The 15,635-nt window shown below is 36.1% G+C and overlaps 1 protein-coding gene across 44 annotated transcripts in view; it reads left to right on the plus strand.

The window, feature by feature from the left end:
• Positions 1-15,635, plus strand: part of LOC104687181 (ABI family member 3 binding protein) — a 140,620-nt gene that overhangs the window by 90,062 nt on the left and 34,923 nt on the right. For 36 of the 44 annotated variants that reach the window (XM_039557964.1, XM_039558054.1, XM_039557999.1 and 33 more), the window contains 14 exons: positions 981-1,028; positions 1,556-1,630; positions 3,832-3,906; positions 4,728-4,802; positions 5,452-5,499; positions 6,051-6,125; positions 7,470-7,544; positions 9,147-9,221; positions 9,857-9,928; positions 10,403-10,477; positions 12,080-12,154; positions 12,634-12,708; positions 13,831-13,896; positions 14,241-14,315. In XM_039557964.1, the coding sequence (XP_039413898.1) occupies positions 981-1,028; positions 1,556-1,630; positions 3,832-3,906; positions 4,728-4,802; positions 5,452-5,499; positions 6,051-6,125; positions 7,470-7,544; positions 9,147-9,221; positions 9,857-9,928; positions 10,403-10,477; positions 12,080-12,154; positions 12,634-12,708; positions 13,831-13,896; positions 14,241-14,315 (984 nt within the window). The remainder of the gene's footprint in view (positions 1-980; positions 1,029-1,555; positions 1,631-3,831; positions 3,907-4,727; positions 4,803-5,451; positions 5,500-6,050; positions 6,126-7,469; positions 7,545-9,146; positions 9,222-9,856; positions 9,929-10,402; positions 10,478-12,079; positions 12,155-12,633; positions 12,709-13,830; positions 13,897-14,240; positions 14,316-15,635) is intronic. The other 8 variants (XM_039557984.1, XM_039558060.1, XM_039558181.1 and 5 more) reach the window with 5 other exon arrangements.

A 15,635-nucleotide genomic window follows, 5' to 3' on the forward strand; every position in this document is an offset into this window, starting at 1 on the left:
ATCAACAGAAAATTGCAAGGGTCTCAAATATCAACGTATGTTATCCTTTGGCAAATGTGAAAAATTTAAGGATAAACACTTTTTTGAAGACCTTTAAATTGTAGACATAGTCCAGTATTTTTGAAATCTGACGTTATCTATTAGATGTGATTACCTCATGTAGTAAACAGTCAAAATCCTTGTCTTCTTATAATTTTTTAACCATCTCAGCTGATTATAAAACATTGTTTCCAAATTATATCTTAAAATGCAACTTCTCATAAACTCAATTTTTACCTTTGTGGCCATTTTTCATTGTTATGGTACTCTGGCCTTCTCTGAAATGGTTAATGGTTTTGTCACACAAATCTTACAAGCTTGTATTGGTCTGTGTTCAAAAAACCAAACAAACAACTTACGATTTCTTTGCGAATCTTTAATATACAGATCTTTTTCTACAGCATCATCCACTTATCTTGTAATTGTCTTAAAATACCCAGAGAAATTTCTTTCTTTTTTTCAATTATTATCCATACGGAAAAATTGACACAGAGAGGATACCATCAATTTCACATTCTTATGGCTCTAAATCACGCAGTTTTATTTTAGATCCATTTCAGTCTAGAGCTGAATTATATGATCATGCAATGCAATACATCATATAATGCTTTTTAATAATACAGTATCCAGTAAACAAGAAAGTACTGTCTGATTCCAATTGTGCATATAAACTGCATTTGAAACACACCACCAATGGATGAGATTTGTGTCCCTAAAAAGATGTTTTCTGAATAACAGAAAGATGATATTTGGATATTTCATTGAAATCTATGGGAGAACAATGCTCACATTATATTGCAGATTACACTGCTTTCTCAGACACTTCTTTTAATACAGCTGTTTCTGTATGAGGCAGTATACAAAGTATATATTTCAGAAAGTGGTGCTAATTGTAAGTTTTCAACTTACAAAACATCTTTTCTCTTTTGTTTCTGATACAGTCCTGGAATCTATAACACTTAGAACTGATCAACTAAAACCAACAATAGGTAATTTTACCTACTGGGTAAATGACCTGGGGACCATCACATTTATCTTTTTTCCCCACTGAGTATCACAAGCACATCTTCATTGCATTCCACTGCCATAATTTTTTACTATTGAAGTTCATCCTGTAAGGGGGGGTTTGGCAATTTTACACTAACAATTCATAATCATCCTTTCCTGTTTTTTCTCACACAAATGTATTCTGTAAAGTGGAGGGAAGCACCACAATCTACCTTTGACTACTTGTCTCTATACTCAGTTTCTATCGTGTGCTGCTTCACCTTTTATACTGTACAACCCTATTGGCCTTGTTTTCTATTATCCTGTTACAGAGGTTTTCCATCAGCACTGGGGTTTGTTATGTACCAAGCATTCATATTTCTCCATTAGTCAAGCTTTTTTGTGCTTCCAAAGGGTCCCAAAAGCATGTGTTCTCTTTTAATATTATGCTTTCTGTGAGTATCAGTTCTCAAAAAATTCTAATAGTTGCTGTAGTTGCTGCTTTTTTTTTTTTCTTTTTTTTCTCCAGTTCCTAGAGAGCCAAAGCATGTTCCTTCCAAACCTAGAACATCACCGAGCCCAGAGGTTCCACGAACAAAACCTGGTAAGGTCATTGTTTCTTTACCTTCTCATACTGACATGTGTGTCTTGTGGATTCTACTGTGATCAGTGGAGCTTCAGATTTTTGTGTATCCCTTGGGCACACATCTTGGAACATTCCTTGAGGGACAAAGTCCAGTGACACGTAGAATTTATAAGAAACCTGGTAAGGTGAAAATCTATATATTCAGTTCTTTATTAAATTTTAAGTCACTGCAACATTGGATGTTTTCTGTACAATTCTCAGTGAAAATAAGTCTTTTCTGTGTGAGCTTGCTTGTCTTTTGGCAAAATGAAGGTGAAAACAAGGGGTTTCATTGTAAAGACGAAGGATTCTGCTCTGTATTTCTCAAACTGTGAGCTTGTTATTTTTTTCCCAGGCACAAGCTTTCATTCATACTTGTTGGTTCACTTTTCCACAGCCCTGGTGTTGTTCAGAGATTTAAGAATGTGTAATACTTCCTATAATTGTGTCCACATGGGTTGTTATACCCATATACAACCTTAGGAGAATTAAGGATGGAGAAAGTAAATTATGCAACTCACACTTGCATGATGTGAGGTACTGTAGGGGGTTGACCCCAGCCAGAAACTAAGCACACCCTAACCTCTTGCTCATTCTACCCCACAGTGGTTTGGGGGAGAGAATCAGAAGAGCAGAAATGAGGGGAAAAAAGAAAAAAAGAGGGGAAAAAAAATCAAGATAAAGACAGTTTAATAAGGAAGGATAAAAAGAGGGGGGGAAAAGCAAGTAATACAAAACAACCACGTGCCACATCCCACAGGCAGACCAGTGCCAGACCAGGAGCAATGGGTGCTTTAGAAAGTTTTGTTGCTAAGCATGACGTGAGCTGGAATATCCCTTTGGCCAGGGTGGTTCAGCTGTCCTGGCTGTGTCCTCTCCTAGCATCCTGCCCACCCCTAACCCAGCCCTATTGCCTGGGGGCAGAGTGAAAAACAAAGAACTCTTGGATGCTGTAACAAGCTGTATTCAGCAATAACTAAACCATTGGTATTTTATCAACATTTCCTTGGTCACAAATCCAAAACAGAGTACCACAGGGGCTGCTATGAAGAAAACAAACTCCATCCCAGCCAGACCTACTACGGGTATCCAAGGTACTCAGAGTATTAGATGGTATTGGTGAAGAGAGGGGCAGAGAGACAGCAACTCAGGTTCTGTTTCTCCCCAGTAAGTCTGCACTTATTGCTTGAAAAAAACCCTTGAAATAAGTCAGGAAAGTGTACAAAGCTGAAGGTAAAAAACCACTCACAATCTCTTCGTGGCTTTTACAAAAACTTCAAATTTATTTTTGGGATCTGTTCTGTATTGGAGCTGTTACCTTGAACTGGAGGCAGTTCTGAGGAACATAGCACTCTGATGCTGAGTTTCAGGGAGGAGTAACTGTCTGTCATCAGCCCTAGCAGGGATGGTATGATTATTGTGGAGACAGTGATTGTAACATTTTGATTGCTCTTGGTAATACTTTGGTTTTGTTGTTGTATTACACTAATGCAGTTCTGGAAACAATTAGGTGTAGAACTGAGAAAGCAAAGTCAACAATAGGTAATGATGCTTCTTGTTTGAATGGTCATATTGTCCTTCTTCAGTACAAATCATTAAAAGCAGACCTGCAAAAATTTGTCATCTTTCTTTGCATGTTCCTTAATAATTTAATAGTCAAGGTTCTCTGTCTCTTATTTTCTATTAAACAATCGAGGAGAATCCTTGTACCTTTCAAGTTGTTACACGCATAAGACAGGACCATTTCCTTCAACATTTAATGGTAAGAGGCAGAGGGCAGATCAGAACATGATCCTAATTTTGTTCTTGGTCATCCTGTGGAGGTGGTACCATTTCAGGTGGTCGTATGGTTTGGGAGGGCAGAGTTGCATCCTGAGAGCTTTCTTTATCTGCTTCCCTTCCCTTCCCCTCCAATTTCATGAAATGAAATTCAGTCCTTCATAAAGGACTGAAAAGTAATTCTGTTCCACTCGAACCTCAATTTCACTGTCAGAATACAATCACTTCATTGATCCTGGATCATATGATTGCTTGAGGCAGATCCATTTGACTAAGGTATTTTTGTCACTTGAATTTGATATTGTGAATCATTCCAGGACAACACCCATTACAGAGCAGTATATTTGTATTTGAAGCTACTTATTACTTTAATAATGCTTAACCCAGTTTCTTTCTTTCAGCTTCAAAAGATCCATATCACAGGCCTTCCAAACCTAAAACATCACCCAGTCCACGTGTTCCTCCAACTAGAGCAAGTAAGCTTATCAATAGTTTGCCCTTTAGTGCATGAAAGTTTCATCACTGAAAATTTTCAAAACTGAGGAGTTCTCTGAAGATACAGAGTTGCTTATTTAATAGGCAATGTGTCACTGTCATAATCAAATTTTGCTATACAGCTGTCATGAAACAATCAGCTGGATATTTATACATGTCAATGACACAAAATGATGGAGATGTGTGAGTTAACACTCATCTTGAGCTCTTGCACACAGGAAAATCTGCATCTTGATTTTCTTGGAGTGTGACAGAAATATTTGTATTTTTAGTTGCTTGCTTAGAAGTGTAAAATTACAGTACTTTCCTGTTCCCAAAACTTTAGAAATAGCTCTGTCCATTTGAAAAGCAGTGGTAAATTTCCATGTTTCTTCTGCTTTGACAGCTTTGTTGATTATTTTTCAATGAGGAGTTGATTTAAATGGGCAGCAGGTTTTGGAATATGAAACACTTGAGAAGCCCAACTAGGAAGTGTGAGAACTACAGCAGTTTACTCTGCAGAAAGCTCTATTGGTTATTGCTGTTGGAGTGGAGAGTTAACCTGACACGGCACTGTAACAGTCACTTTGTCTTTAGTCTCTGCACGGGCATAGTATTGATTGCACTAACAGGAGATTATTTTCAAATGACAGAAATAAGCCCTAAAAAATTTCTTAGCAGAAAATGAATCTTCTGTCAGAAAAATCAAAACACACATGTTGAATCATCATCCTCAACAATGTGTTCAAGACTTTGCACATCTTCACAGGTCCAAGAACCATCATTCTCAATAACAAATTCAAAACTTTGCTCATTTCCACAGGTCCAAAAGAAAGTCGACGAGTCCCTTCCAAGCCCAGGGCATCACCAAGTCCAGAAGTACCACACACAAAACCCGGTACGTACATTGTTGCTTTGTTGTGCTTCAATACCCAGGGGTTCTTTTGGGTTGTCCTTTGTCAGGGAATCAAGTGTTGATTAACATCTCTTCATATTACAAATACATTCTCTAATGATCATTAAACAGGTGTTTAAAGGAAGATAGAGCTGATTTCTGTTTTTAGTGTCTGAGTTTTTGTAGCTGCCTCTGCTTTTCAGCCACATGACACCTACCACTGATGAATATTCTGTAGAGCAGGGTAGACAACATACAAACATTATGAAAAGTTGGAAGAAATTGCATCTGTCAAAAGGTGCTTAGAGAAAAACTTATTTGAGGGCCTTCGTATATGACCCTAAGTATCTGTAACTCAAACCACTCACGGGTTTGTGTGGTCTGGTAATGGAATTTGACCCTTAAAAATAAACTTAATAGGGATTTGCATACTAATGAGCTGCCAAACCTCTGTAACTTCTAACAGTTCTGAAAGAGTCCATTGAATATTACTTTGAGTGTATATTCACTAATTTTACAAAGAAATTAAAAAAAAAAAAAAAAAAAAAAGAATATGTTTCAATTGAAAACAAACCAGTCATGTTAAAGGGAGTATTTTTACCACTTACTTATATTTACCACTAACTCTGTGTATCTTCTTGTTTTTATGAAGTTTTGGCAGCTAGTACATTTACAGTTGAACAACAAAAGACAGCAACAGGTAAACTTCTTACCTTGCTCTTAGCTGGCCATTAGCATTTTTTCACTGCTCCCTGGACCAATGCTTATATATCATGAGTCTGTTTTTCACATAATCTGTTTGTGGTTTTGATTTGTTTTCTTTTCTACTAATTGAACTAAATTCTACTCTGTTGCAGGTATTGAAAGATTCCTAGCTGATTTGTTGTCGTCACAGAAAATTTCTTTCCCTGTCACACATCTTGTAATTCCTTTGACACTTGTAGGAGACAAGCATGCAGTGGGTATTGCAGTTACGGGTTCTGAAATACGGACGGAAATACATTCCCTGGAGTTGTCTGTGTTCTTTCAGGTTTTGTTGTTTGACTGTAGATTTTGCTTACCTGATTAATTTCACCCATGTTTCCATTCAGGATTTTGTTTCCTCTTGACTTCCTGTACATATCTGACACTCAGTTTTTCAGGCTGCCATGCAGGAATTGTTTTTCTTTGCAAGCATGAGGCATGCAGTGCCTGTGCAATAAACCTAATTTTGTCAAAGTATAAAGCCTTAAAACAGATCTTTTCTTTCAGGTCTTAAAGAACCACAACGTATTCCTTTTCAACCTAGAACAACTCCCATCCCAGATGCTCCATACAGGAAGCCTGGTAAATTATCTGGGTTTTTGTGAAGCTGCAGTTGATAATTGAACAATTGCTTTCAGGGTGGCAGTGGGGAGAACAGTCATCAGTGCATTTGCTGTTACCTGGGTATTTTTCTAGGTAAAGAAACCTCTGCAGGGATGCAATTAAATCTGATGGAAACCTCAACAGTTCAAGACTTTCTTTTATTTTATGAAGATATTAACAGAAGGTGATTTACCAAAATATGAATATCGGTCTAATACCGATATCCAACTGAGATGGATAAAAACTCTCTAACAGTTTAGAGTTAGAAAGTGAATGTTTCATTTGGCACCAGGCACTGCGTGGGATAGCTCCCCAAAATGCAGGGACCTGATACAAGCAAAACCAAAGCTTTTTATTTACAAAAATTATGAATATCCAAAATACAAATGCATATTCATAACATTAACACCTCCCATTCTCTGCTTCGTATGGAAATGAGCTTCAATGTCATTAAGCATGCGTAGTGTGTGTTCTGAATTTAATCGTTGGTCTTGAATTGGGTCACTGGTCCTAAATAAATGAAGTAACTCATCTTCCTCATTTTGACCTTTTTCTCCTTTCTGAACTTTAACAACCCTAATTACTTTAGTGACCTCTAAGTTTCCTCTTGTGTGACTTTTTAATAGGTTCCCACAGAGGGAGGAAATTGGTGATTGTCCTTGTTCCCTACACCAACTTATCAATGTTTCTGTTCCTCATTCTAAGCACAGCTAAGCAAACATGCAAAGGACAGATCATCAGTTATTTAGTAATCAATTACTAGTTTCAGGTCCAGCTCTCTTAACTGTTTTAATTAAATATAGCTGAGCCCGAATTCCTCCCTATTCTAATTTCAACACAGTTAGCCTATAACTAAAATCTTTATGTTTCTTTTAAACCTATGTTTCAAAGGAATAGTATCAGCCTGTATGTTATAATCTAGGATAAAAAGTTATTTGCAGCTTGTATCTGAGCAACACACTTCAGTAGTTTGCACCATGTTTTTGAAGCTCTTATGAGAGAAACTGCCTAACGCTGTTGCATTGCTTTTTCTTGATACACACATTTTCACCCAGATTAGACTGCGAATTCCTTTCAATTACATTTTGATTAGGTGACTGCCCTTTGTAAATCCGACTGACCCGTGTAATATAATCAGTGATTTCACTGAAGGATTGTTAATGTTGTTTCCTAACCAAAAATTTCTGAGGGTAAATGCCCATTGCTGTTTTAAAACGCCTCTTTCCTGTTGTATACAGTGTAGTGCTGAAAGGTTTTTTAAGGAGGGGAGGAAAGGGAGGTTCCTTCATTATTCAGATCATTTATTGACATTTTTTCCAACAGAGATTCTTCCAACCTTTGATGAACCAGATACTACTATGATTCCTCGTATTCCTGAAAGAACAAAGGCAACATTTGGTAACTGTGTTATTTCATAAATAATTATTCTATTTTCCACTCTTTTTAGAGAATATCATCTTAGAGAGATCCCATTATATTTTATTCAAAGCTAATAATGAAATTTTGCCCTTCTTGTAGATACTTGCTTGCTCTTTGGTCTTGATAAGGGTAATAATGCATGAGCTCGTTCACTTTCAAAGGTTCTTTTCCTCATCTTCTAGCCTTTCCAGTCAGGATGATGCAATTCCTCCAGATGTTATCTATTTTCCAGTTAAAGGGGACTTTATTTAAAGAGCAGATAGTGATTCTTCACAAAAATGCAGAGTATTCTCAGTTGGAAGGGACCCATGAGGATCATCAAGTCCAGCTCTGAAGTAAGCTGGCCCATCAGAACCCTTGCATTATTAGCACCATGCTCTAACCGAGTTAATCCCTTGTTCTTCATGTGAATTGTGGATAATTTCATTCCAAAATACTCTTCTTCTTCACTCCTCATGGTTTAATTTTACAGAAGAAAATTCTAATACATCAACAACAGCATAAAGTCTCCAGACCAGATATGTGACCGTCTAAATCCAACTCTAGTTCTTAAAACCATCCTCTCTGCTTACTTCTAGTTATCCATGTTGGGAAAACTTGCTTGAATATATGAAACCTTAGCTGAGTGTTCTTTCTTCTTAACTTAATTGTCAGATGTGGACCAAGTAAGGGTCACTGAATCCAAGCAGTACTGGGGAGCAGAAGCATTGCTTGAGCAATCTTTGTTCAATCAGTTTTCTGTCCCCAGTTTCAGAGACAAATCTCGATCATGATTTTCTGAGAATGGTTAATGAAATATTAATAGGCATTTTATAATCTTCAAATTATGGGGTTTTTTGGAAAGAGGAAGAGGAAATTAAAACTGCTTTTAACCATGTTTCTATTTTAATATGTATTCCCTGGTATGCAATGATACTTAGGTTAGTATTCATTCAGTATCTGTTCATGTAGCTTTATGAAGTATGTGCCCTGTTGTAAACATCTGAGCTATCTGAGTAATGTTCACGTGCAAGGGGGATGAAGAATGCACAGGCTAAGGCAGATAATTTTGGACCCCTCCCATTGGTGTAGACCACAGACTAGAAAGTGCTAAGAAAACCTTTTCCAGTTAATGATTCCTACTTTTCTTTACAAGAATTTTTTATCTGAATAGTACGAAGATAACAATATTAAATCATTCCTACATAAGAACAAAAGAATTTAATTTATAAATCAAGTTTGATACAAATGTTCCACTGAAAAAGAAATCCTGTCCTCAGATACTCATGTGCGGCAGATGAGGAAGACATAGGTTACCACTGTCTATTTTTGTCCTATTACAGTATGATGATGTTAATGACTATATTCTAGACTGCTTGATGCAAAGCTACAAATTTGAAGATAATTTTTTAGAAGTCTTCTTGTGTTAGTGGCCATTTAACTTGCTTTTTCTTTGCAGGAATTCCAACTGAATGGTTTTCAGCTTTATTCTTACATAATTTGCCTTATTCCAGATGAGATCGTGCTTATGTTCCTTGTGTGCTGTGAGAAGCAGTGTGTTTTTTCAATTATTGTTCTGGGTGCTGTTTGTTTTTATTCCAGCTCCAACTGAAAAGCAGTTCATTCATACCAAACGAAAAACAACTGAAAAACCAAGAGTGCCATACGCCAAACCTGGTAATGGAGTAATTCTTTTAATTTTGTGTTTAATCATTCTTTCCCCAAGTTTCTGGTTTTGTGCTCCTTAATGGAATTATTCATAGCCAGTTTTGTGCTGAAAAAAATGCATTACACTTTAAATAATCAATCCAAAATATGCCAAAACTACACTACAAACAATAGTAGGGTATGTATAATATATATAATGTTTTTCCTATTTCTATTACACATAGCAAATGAAGACTGAAATATAGTAATGTGGGTATTGACAAATTTCAGTGGCTAGGCAGACTGTGATTACTGCTTGGTAATCTTGGATGCTCCTCTGTGAGCACTTTTTTTTTTAATCTCTTCTTGAAATGCAACAGAACTCCTTTACAATGCGCTTGGACAGTTAGCAACAGACATTGTCTAATATATTGAAATGAAAGTAGGTTTAAAAATAGTTATGGAGGACTGTGTGGCTTCCCATTTTCAGGATAAAAGGAATGTATAGCAGAAGTTAGTAGAAAGATAATTATATCTGTCAGCAGTTGATTTTCAAGATATTCTGCTACTCCTTAGTTTGGGGCATTTTGCAGGTTTTAGCAAATGCTTCTTTGTTTCTATTACAGACAAATATTCTAAAATTTTTCACATTTTCTCCTTAACAGCAATACATCTGACAACTCCACAACCAATTATTACAAAATCTACTACTACTGGTCATTCAAGGGCAACAATGGGTAAATAAGTTTCCTTAACATTAAGATGCAGGTATTTCTAATTTTTCAAAGGAGAAATTTCTAGACAGCGTTCTCCAATGTGGTATTTATAAAGCACCATTTCACTATCCTTCGTTCTGCTGCCACGTGCATGTATCTTAGTACAGAGGATTCTCATTTCTATTTTTTGAAATAAAGCAAAAATAGCCTACAGCTTATGTCTGGTCAGAAGTCTGTATTTGTCAGATCTCCAACCAAACTCAGTGGCCTAATTTTTCTTTTAGAGCAAGAATTTAGCCACTAACTCAACTTACAGCACACTGCTGGGACTTTTCTGTGTTTTGGATAGTCACTTTGTTTCAGGTTCCAGAAAGCCATGGAATTGTTATTGTCTTTTTTTCAGGCATTTGAGGCATGCATTTTCTGTGGGCTAAATATGGCATTGGATCATGACTCCTGAAGAATACAATAATAATCTTTTTCCTTTTCTTTCAGCTCCAAAAGAAACACTGCTCATTCCTTCCAAATCCAAAACATCTGTCAGGCCAGAAGTACCACAAACTAAGCCTGGTAATTTACAGTTTGTAACTTTAGAAGTGTTATTGTGGCACTGCCTTAGTTACGTTTCTGCTGTCACTGAGGTCTGCGGTCAGGGGGCATGCATAATAAGTAGACAGAAATTTGCATCATTGTTCAGCTGAGAGTATGTTCATAAATTATATCAAAGTGAATGCCCAAGAATTGCATCAATTTCCATGGAAAGCAGATGGATGGGATTAGTAGCCATCAAAAAATGCAAGAAATTCAATTAATTTTAATAAAAATATTTTTCTGTGGTCACAGTCACAAAGTTCTTTTCTTTGGGGGGATTTTACTACCCTAAATACATTTGATTCAATTTCTCAAGTACTTTTGAATCTCGGTTACAGAATCTCAGTCCAAGACATTTAGATGCAGAAGTACCTTCAATTCCAGTGATTTTTGCAGTATCCACGGTAGATTCAGGGATGCTCAGTTATAGTGAAGAGTGGTGATACCTCAGCTTTACCATGGGGTGAACTACTTCAGTAAAAATTGCTGTGTAGGAAGATAACAGGAAATAAATATAATTAGGGGGAGGAGGGACTACATGGCTATAAGAGCAGCTCCTGGTCTTTCTTACTCTCTGACCTAACCTCTGAACTGAAAAAATTTTAGTCTTAGGCAAATAGCTTAATGAATAGTTTAATAGTTTCCCCCCCACACTTCTTTCTCCTTGTCCATTTTATATAGCCAAAAATATTTTAAGCAGAGACCCTATTTATTCAAGAACTATATTCTATCTGTATATATACCATATGTACATATATATTACTATGAACATCAAACTGAACAGTCCAGGAAAAAGATTTCTTTTCTAAATGCCTTATTTTGAAAGGCTGTTCAGCAGCCAAGTTAGATTCTAAGTCTCAGTTGAATAAGAGCTATTTCCAATCATGTCATAGTTAACAAGTGCCATCTTTTGGTACTACTACAAATTTAGTTTCAGGGAAAGAATTTTAGAAAACAGAATTTAGAGCCTTGTTTTCTGCCTTTTAAAGTTTAAATCATTATAATGGTGTATATGCAAAATAAGCTGCTGTTAGGAAAAACTGTAAACAAATGTTTACTGTAGAGTATAAATGGCACTTTTTAGCCACTGCTCCTTATGCTAGTAAGTAGGTTATTTTCCAGCTTCCATATTTTAACCTTATTTCTGAAAGACAAAAAGATGTGTCGGGTGTGCCTCTGCCTACCAGTCTGTCCTTTTCATCCAGTAACTTAGATAACTTTCAGTTAATTCATTCAAATTTGAGTGAGGTCTGAAAAAGAAATACATTACTAAAAGCTTCTTGAAGTTTTTTAGGGAAGTGTAAGTTAATACAACAAGTATGAGAAAGACCAAAGACTGTCAGAACTCCAGGTCTAGGGCAAGTGTTCTGAAGTTAGTGGGGGCCCAGCAGAATAGCTGCACTGTCTGGTTGTCAGCATGAAAATACATCGAGACTAATCAGAACGTGTCTGTCTTGTGTCTGTTAAAATTGTCCTAGCAGATGTGCAGATAGGTTTTTAGGAAACAATGGAGACAGATCCTTCATGAAATCCAACTTTTTTAATTTCCCTTCTCACAGAACAATGGTTTATTTTTTATAGCTCCAAGGGCAACACACCTGGGATCGATTAACCTTGTAACAGTTCATGTTGTTGATGGGTCAAAAATAACTTTGGGTAATGAGAATATTATGTCAGTTTATTTTTCATACATCTTTACTTTCTCTGCTTTTGCTATATGGCTAAATGTACCCTTTAATCAACAGAAATACCTTAATATATCTTTGTCATGTTCGTTTGTTAGTTACAGTCCAGTGCATGTACAAAATATTGCTGGTTTTAATTTTCCATCCATTTTTCTTCTTCCTGTGTTTCTTTATAGAAATAAGTATTACATGTACAAGGCTGAGGAGTCATTTAAAAAGGCATTGCCTGATCACCTTTTCTGATTTTGTCTGACTTACTAATGATATATATCTTCCCAGACTCGAAACGTCTTTTACCTGTATAAAAGCATGATTTTCAGCCAGACTTCTAGCACTGACTCTTTTGTTTATGATCTGCACAGACAGTTTGAATTTCCTTTCCACCTGTGATGTCTTATGTTTAAAATGAAATCATTTGCATTTGATAAGCAGTAATATCTCCATTTTCAGTTCCCAATGAAACGTACCACATTTCACCCAGGCCCAAAATTGGTCAAGCAACTGAAATTCCTTGGTACAATACAGGTAATTTTTTAAGATTTTCTTAGTTGTTGTACTGTAGGTCTTAAAAAAAATCAGTAGAGTTTAATGTTTAATGGTATGTTCATTATTACCTTTAAAACTATTTCAAACACATAATATGAACATTTATTTTTCCCCTTATCAAGTGTTCATTTATTGCTCTGAAAATGGGGTTTGCTCAGTATTGCCTCAAATATCAAAGATTATATGAAGTTTTTAAACAGTGTTAGAGCTGTGTATTGAATACTCAGATATATAGTGTTGCAAACATCGTTGTAACCCAGTTCCAACTTTTTCCTTACAAAATCTAGATCTGTAAAACTTCCCAAATCTAAATGTCAAAAATAGGTATTGTGTTCTGTCCTGCATAAGTATTTTCTCTGATGCTTTGGCGAGGCTGGATTAAGTGTTATGGGTCAAGTGTTTATTAGACTGGAATATCAAATAGCCAGTGCTATTTTAAAAAACTGATTTACAGACACTGATGATTGGGCACAAGATAACAGTGACTACTGCTTATGCTTTCAGCTTCCAGTGTGAGTTTCACAGATCCCATAACAATTACAGTATCAAAATTATTTTGCAAGCGAAAGGCAACAATAAGAAAAGGTTGAAGCCTTCTGATTTCAACCTTGGTGATGACACTGTGCTTCAGCTGTCCCACACTGTGTCTGCATTGAATGCTTCCAGTTGTTTTCTCAGCAATATTTCAATGTTTTGTGGTTTTATCTAAGTCTTTGATTTTGGGGGGTTCAGTTTGGTGTGTTATTTTGAGGTTTTTTGTTTGTTTGTTTTTTACAGAACCTAATTAAATGTCTTAAGGCCATGGATACCTTGCAGAGCTAACTCTGTATCCATATACAGTTGGGTAACTGGCTGTAAATATTTTATATCTTTTTCCTAAACCTACATATGAATGTAACTGGTCAGACTGCATGATGGAGTCATCTGGCCACTAAAGAAACTAGCATCTTCCACATGCATTTTGGATTAGAACTCATAGAACTCTCATATGTCCATTTTGCTGTATCACATTGGTGCATGGACCTTTTTGTCTGGCAAATCGTACTGCACTGCCTGTGTTCTTTCACACACAGCATTGAAACAGAACCTTATTTCTTTTAGCACCTCATAAAACACGTCTCACTTCTGCAAGACCAAAGCCGTCGGATAAATCACAGACCAGGCCTGGTAATAATTTTTTATTCAATCTGGGATGGGGAAGAGATTAAATAGTTAATTAATTTCATCTATTCTTAGTGGAATTTTAAGCATTGCTGGTAGAAAAAAAAAAAACAAAAGGGTATTTTTCAATCAATTAATAAGTCTAGTGTTAAAGCCTTTCCAAAACAGGAAAAAAAAGAAAAGAAAAGAAACCAAAACTCTGTGTGTTATCACAGCAGGTGTTACATTTTCTTCTCTAGTGTGGAATTGTTGGCATCACAGAGAAGTCTGTTGGGTATTCTTCTCATGGAACTTCTTTCTTTTTTCTTCTTTTTTCTTTTTTTCTTTTTTCTTTTGAAACTCTCTCACAGCTTTTAGTAAAACCACACTAGCACCAGCCAGAACAAAAGCACCTGGACTGCCAAAGTGGATTGTGCCAACAACAGGTAGAGTTTTGGGGTTTGGGGTGTTTTTTTATTTATCAGTGAAAGAGCAGAATGTGACTTCCCCAAGTCATCTTGAGCCCTGCAAAATATCTCATTGTGTTTTATTGTAGAATTTAATTCCTCAGAATGCCATGTGTAATTGCTTCTATTGATCTTGTCATGTAATTCCTGAGGGTGATTATGAAATTATATTGGCACTCAGTCTGAGTAAATTTACAGATGGATTATTATGTAGCTACTGTTTGGTAATGTTTCCTAGATGTTAGATCCACAATAATTACTGAAAAACACTTAGTTGAAAAGGATCACCCCGTTGTTTGAGTCCAAGTCAGGAGGCTTGGTAGGGAAGCCTTAATCTTGCTAGTTGCTCTCTATGCCCAGGATGTGTTCACATCAGACCTACTCACTTTTAGACCATGCAGCATTTGGACTGTGCAGTATTCAGGCTTGGATACTTCAGCACCAAAAAATTCCATGTTGGTGGATGACAGACAAAGGTCTTCAATTTATATATCCATATGCACGTAGATATCAAATATCCCTAGCCACAAAGACTTATTAAAAGTACAGGCTTGGTTGGAGGGAAAATCATTTTTCCTTTTTCAGTTGTACCTGATTTTTCCATCCAATCAACATAATATTTTCAGTGCTAATTCATAATGAATCCATATTTTTTTTATTTTGTAAAGCATTAATTTATTACATCAATAGAAATACTGTTGGGGATTTTTTTTAATACAGCCATTGGTTAATTAAATATGTAATTCTGGGATTCTTCATCAACAATTCAAGTTTAAAATAATAAATAATATAAATATATAAATAATGTGCATATTCAAGGCAAACTTTTGGCTGATCACCCACTAAAAGTGCTCCTGTCCCATATTAGTGCTGGGACCTGTTAACTATTTCTGTGCTAGCTAGATTAGGATAGCCTGAGTGATATTCCATCTATTCTAAATGGTTTTGCCTGTGTAACGTTTCTTTCTTGTATCTTTGGCAATTTAATACCTGTTGCTGATCATAGAATGTCTTGACCTACTCATTCCAGTACATTTTCACAAGCCCACCATGTTATTAGAAATGGTAAAAGCTCAAAGAGATGGTTGTGTATTTAAAGTGAATTAAATTTAACCTATTTAGAACATGACATACATTTCTGTATTACATACAGAGTGAATGCCTTCATTAGAGGCATGTGTTTTTTGACACTTCATAGTCCTTCTGGTAAATTAAATGAGGCCATCAAATTCCAGGACATCAGAGCCAGTTACAGCATTAAATGCCCAATTTCAGTAGTTATGGGTCAAAAAGTTTTGT

Source organism: Corvus cornix, chromosome 1 (genome assembly GCF_000738735.6).
Source record: "Corvus cornix cornix isolate S_Up_H32 chromosome 1, ASM73873v5, whole genome shotgun sequence".
NCBI lineage: Eukaryota > Metazoa > Chordata > Aves > Passeriformes > Corvidae > Corvus > Corvus cornix.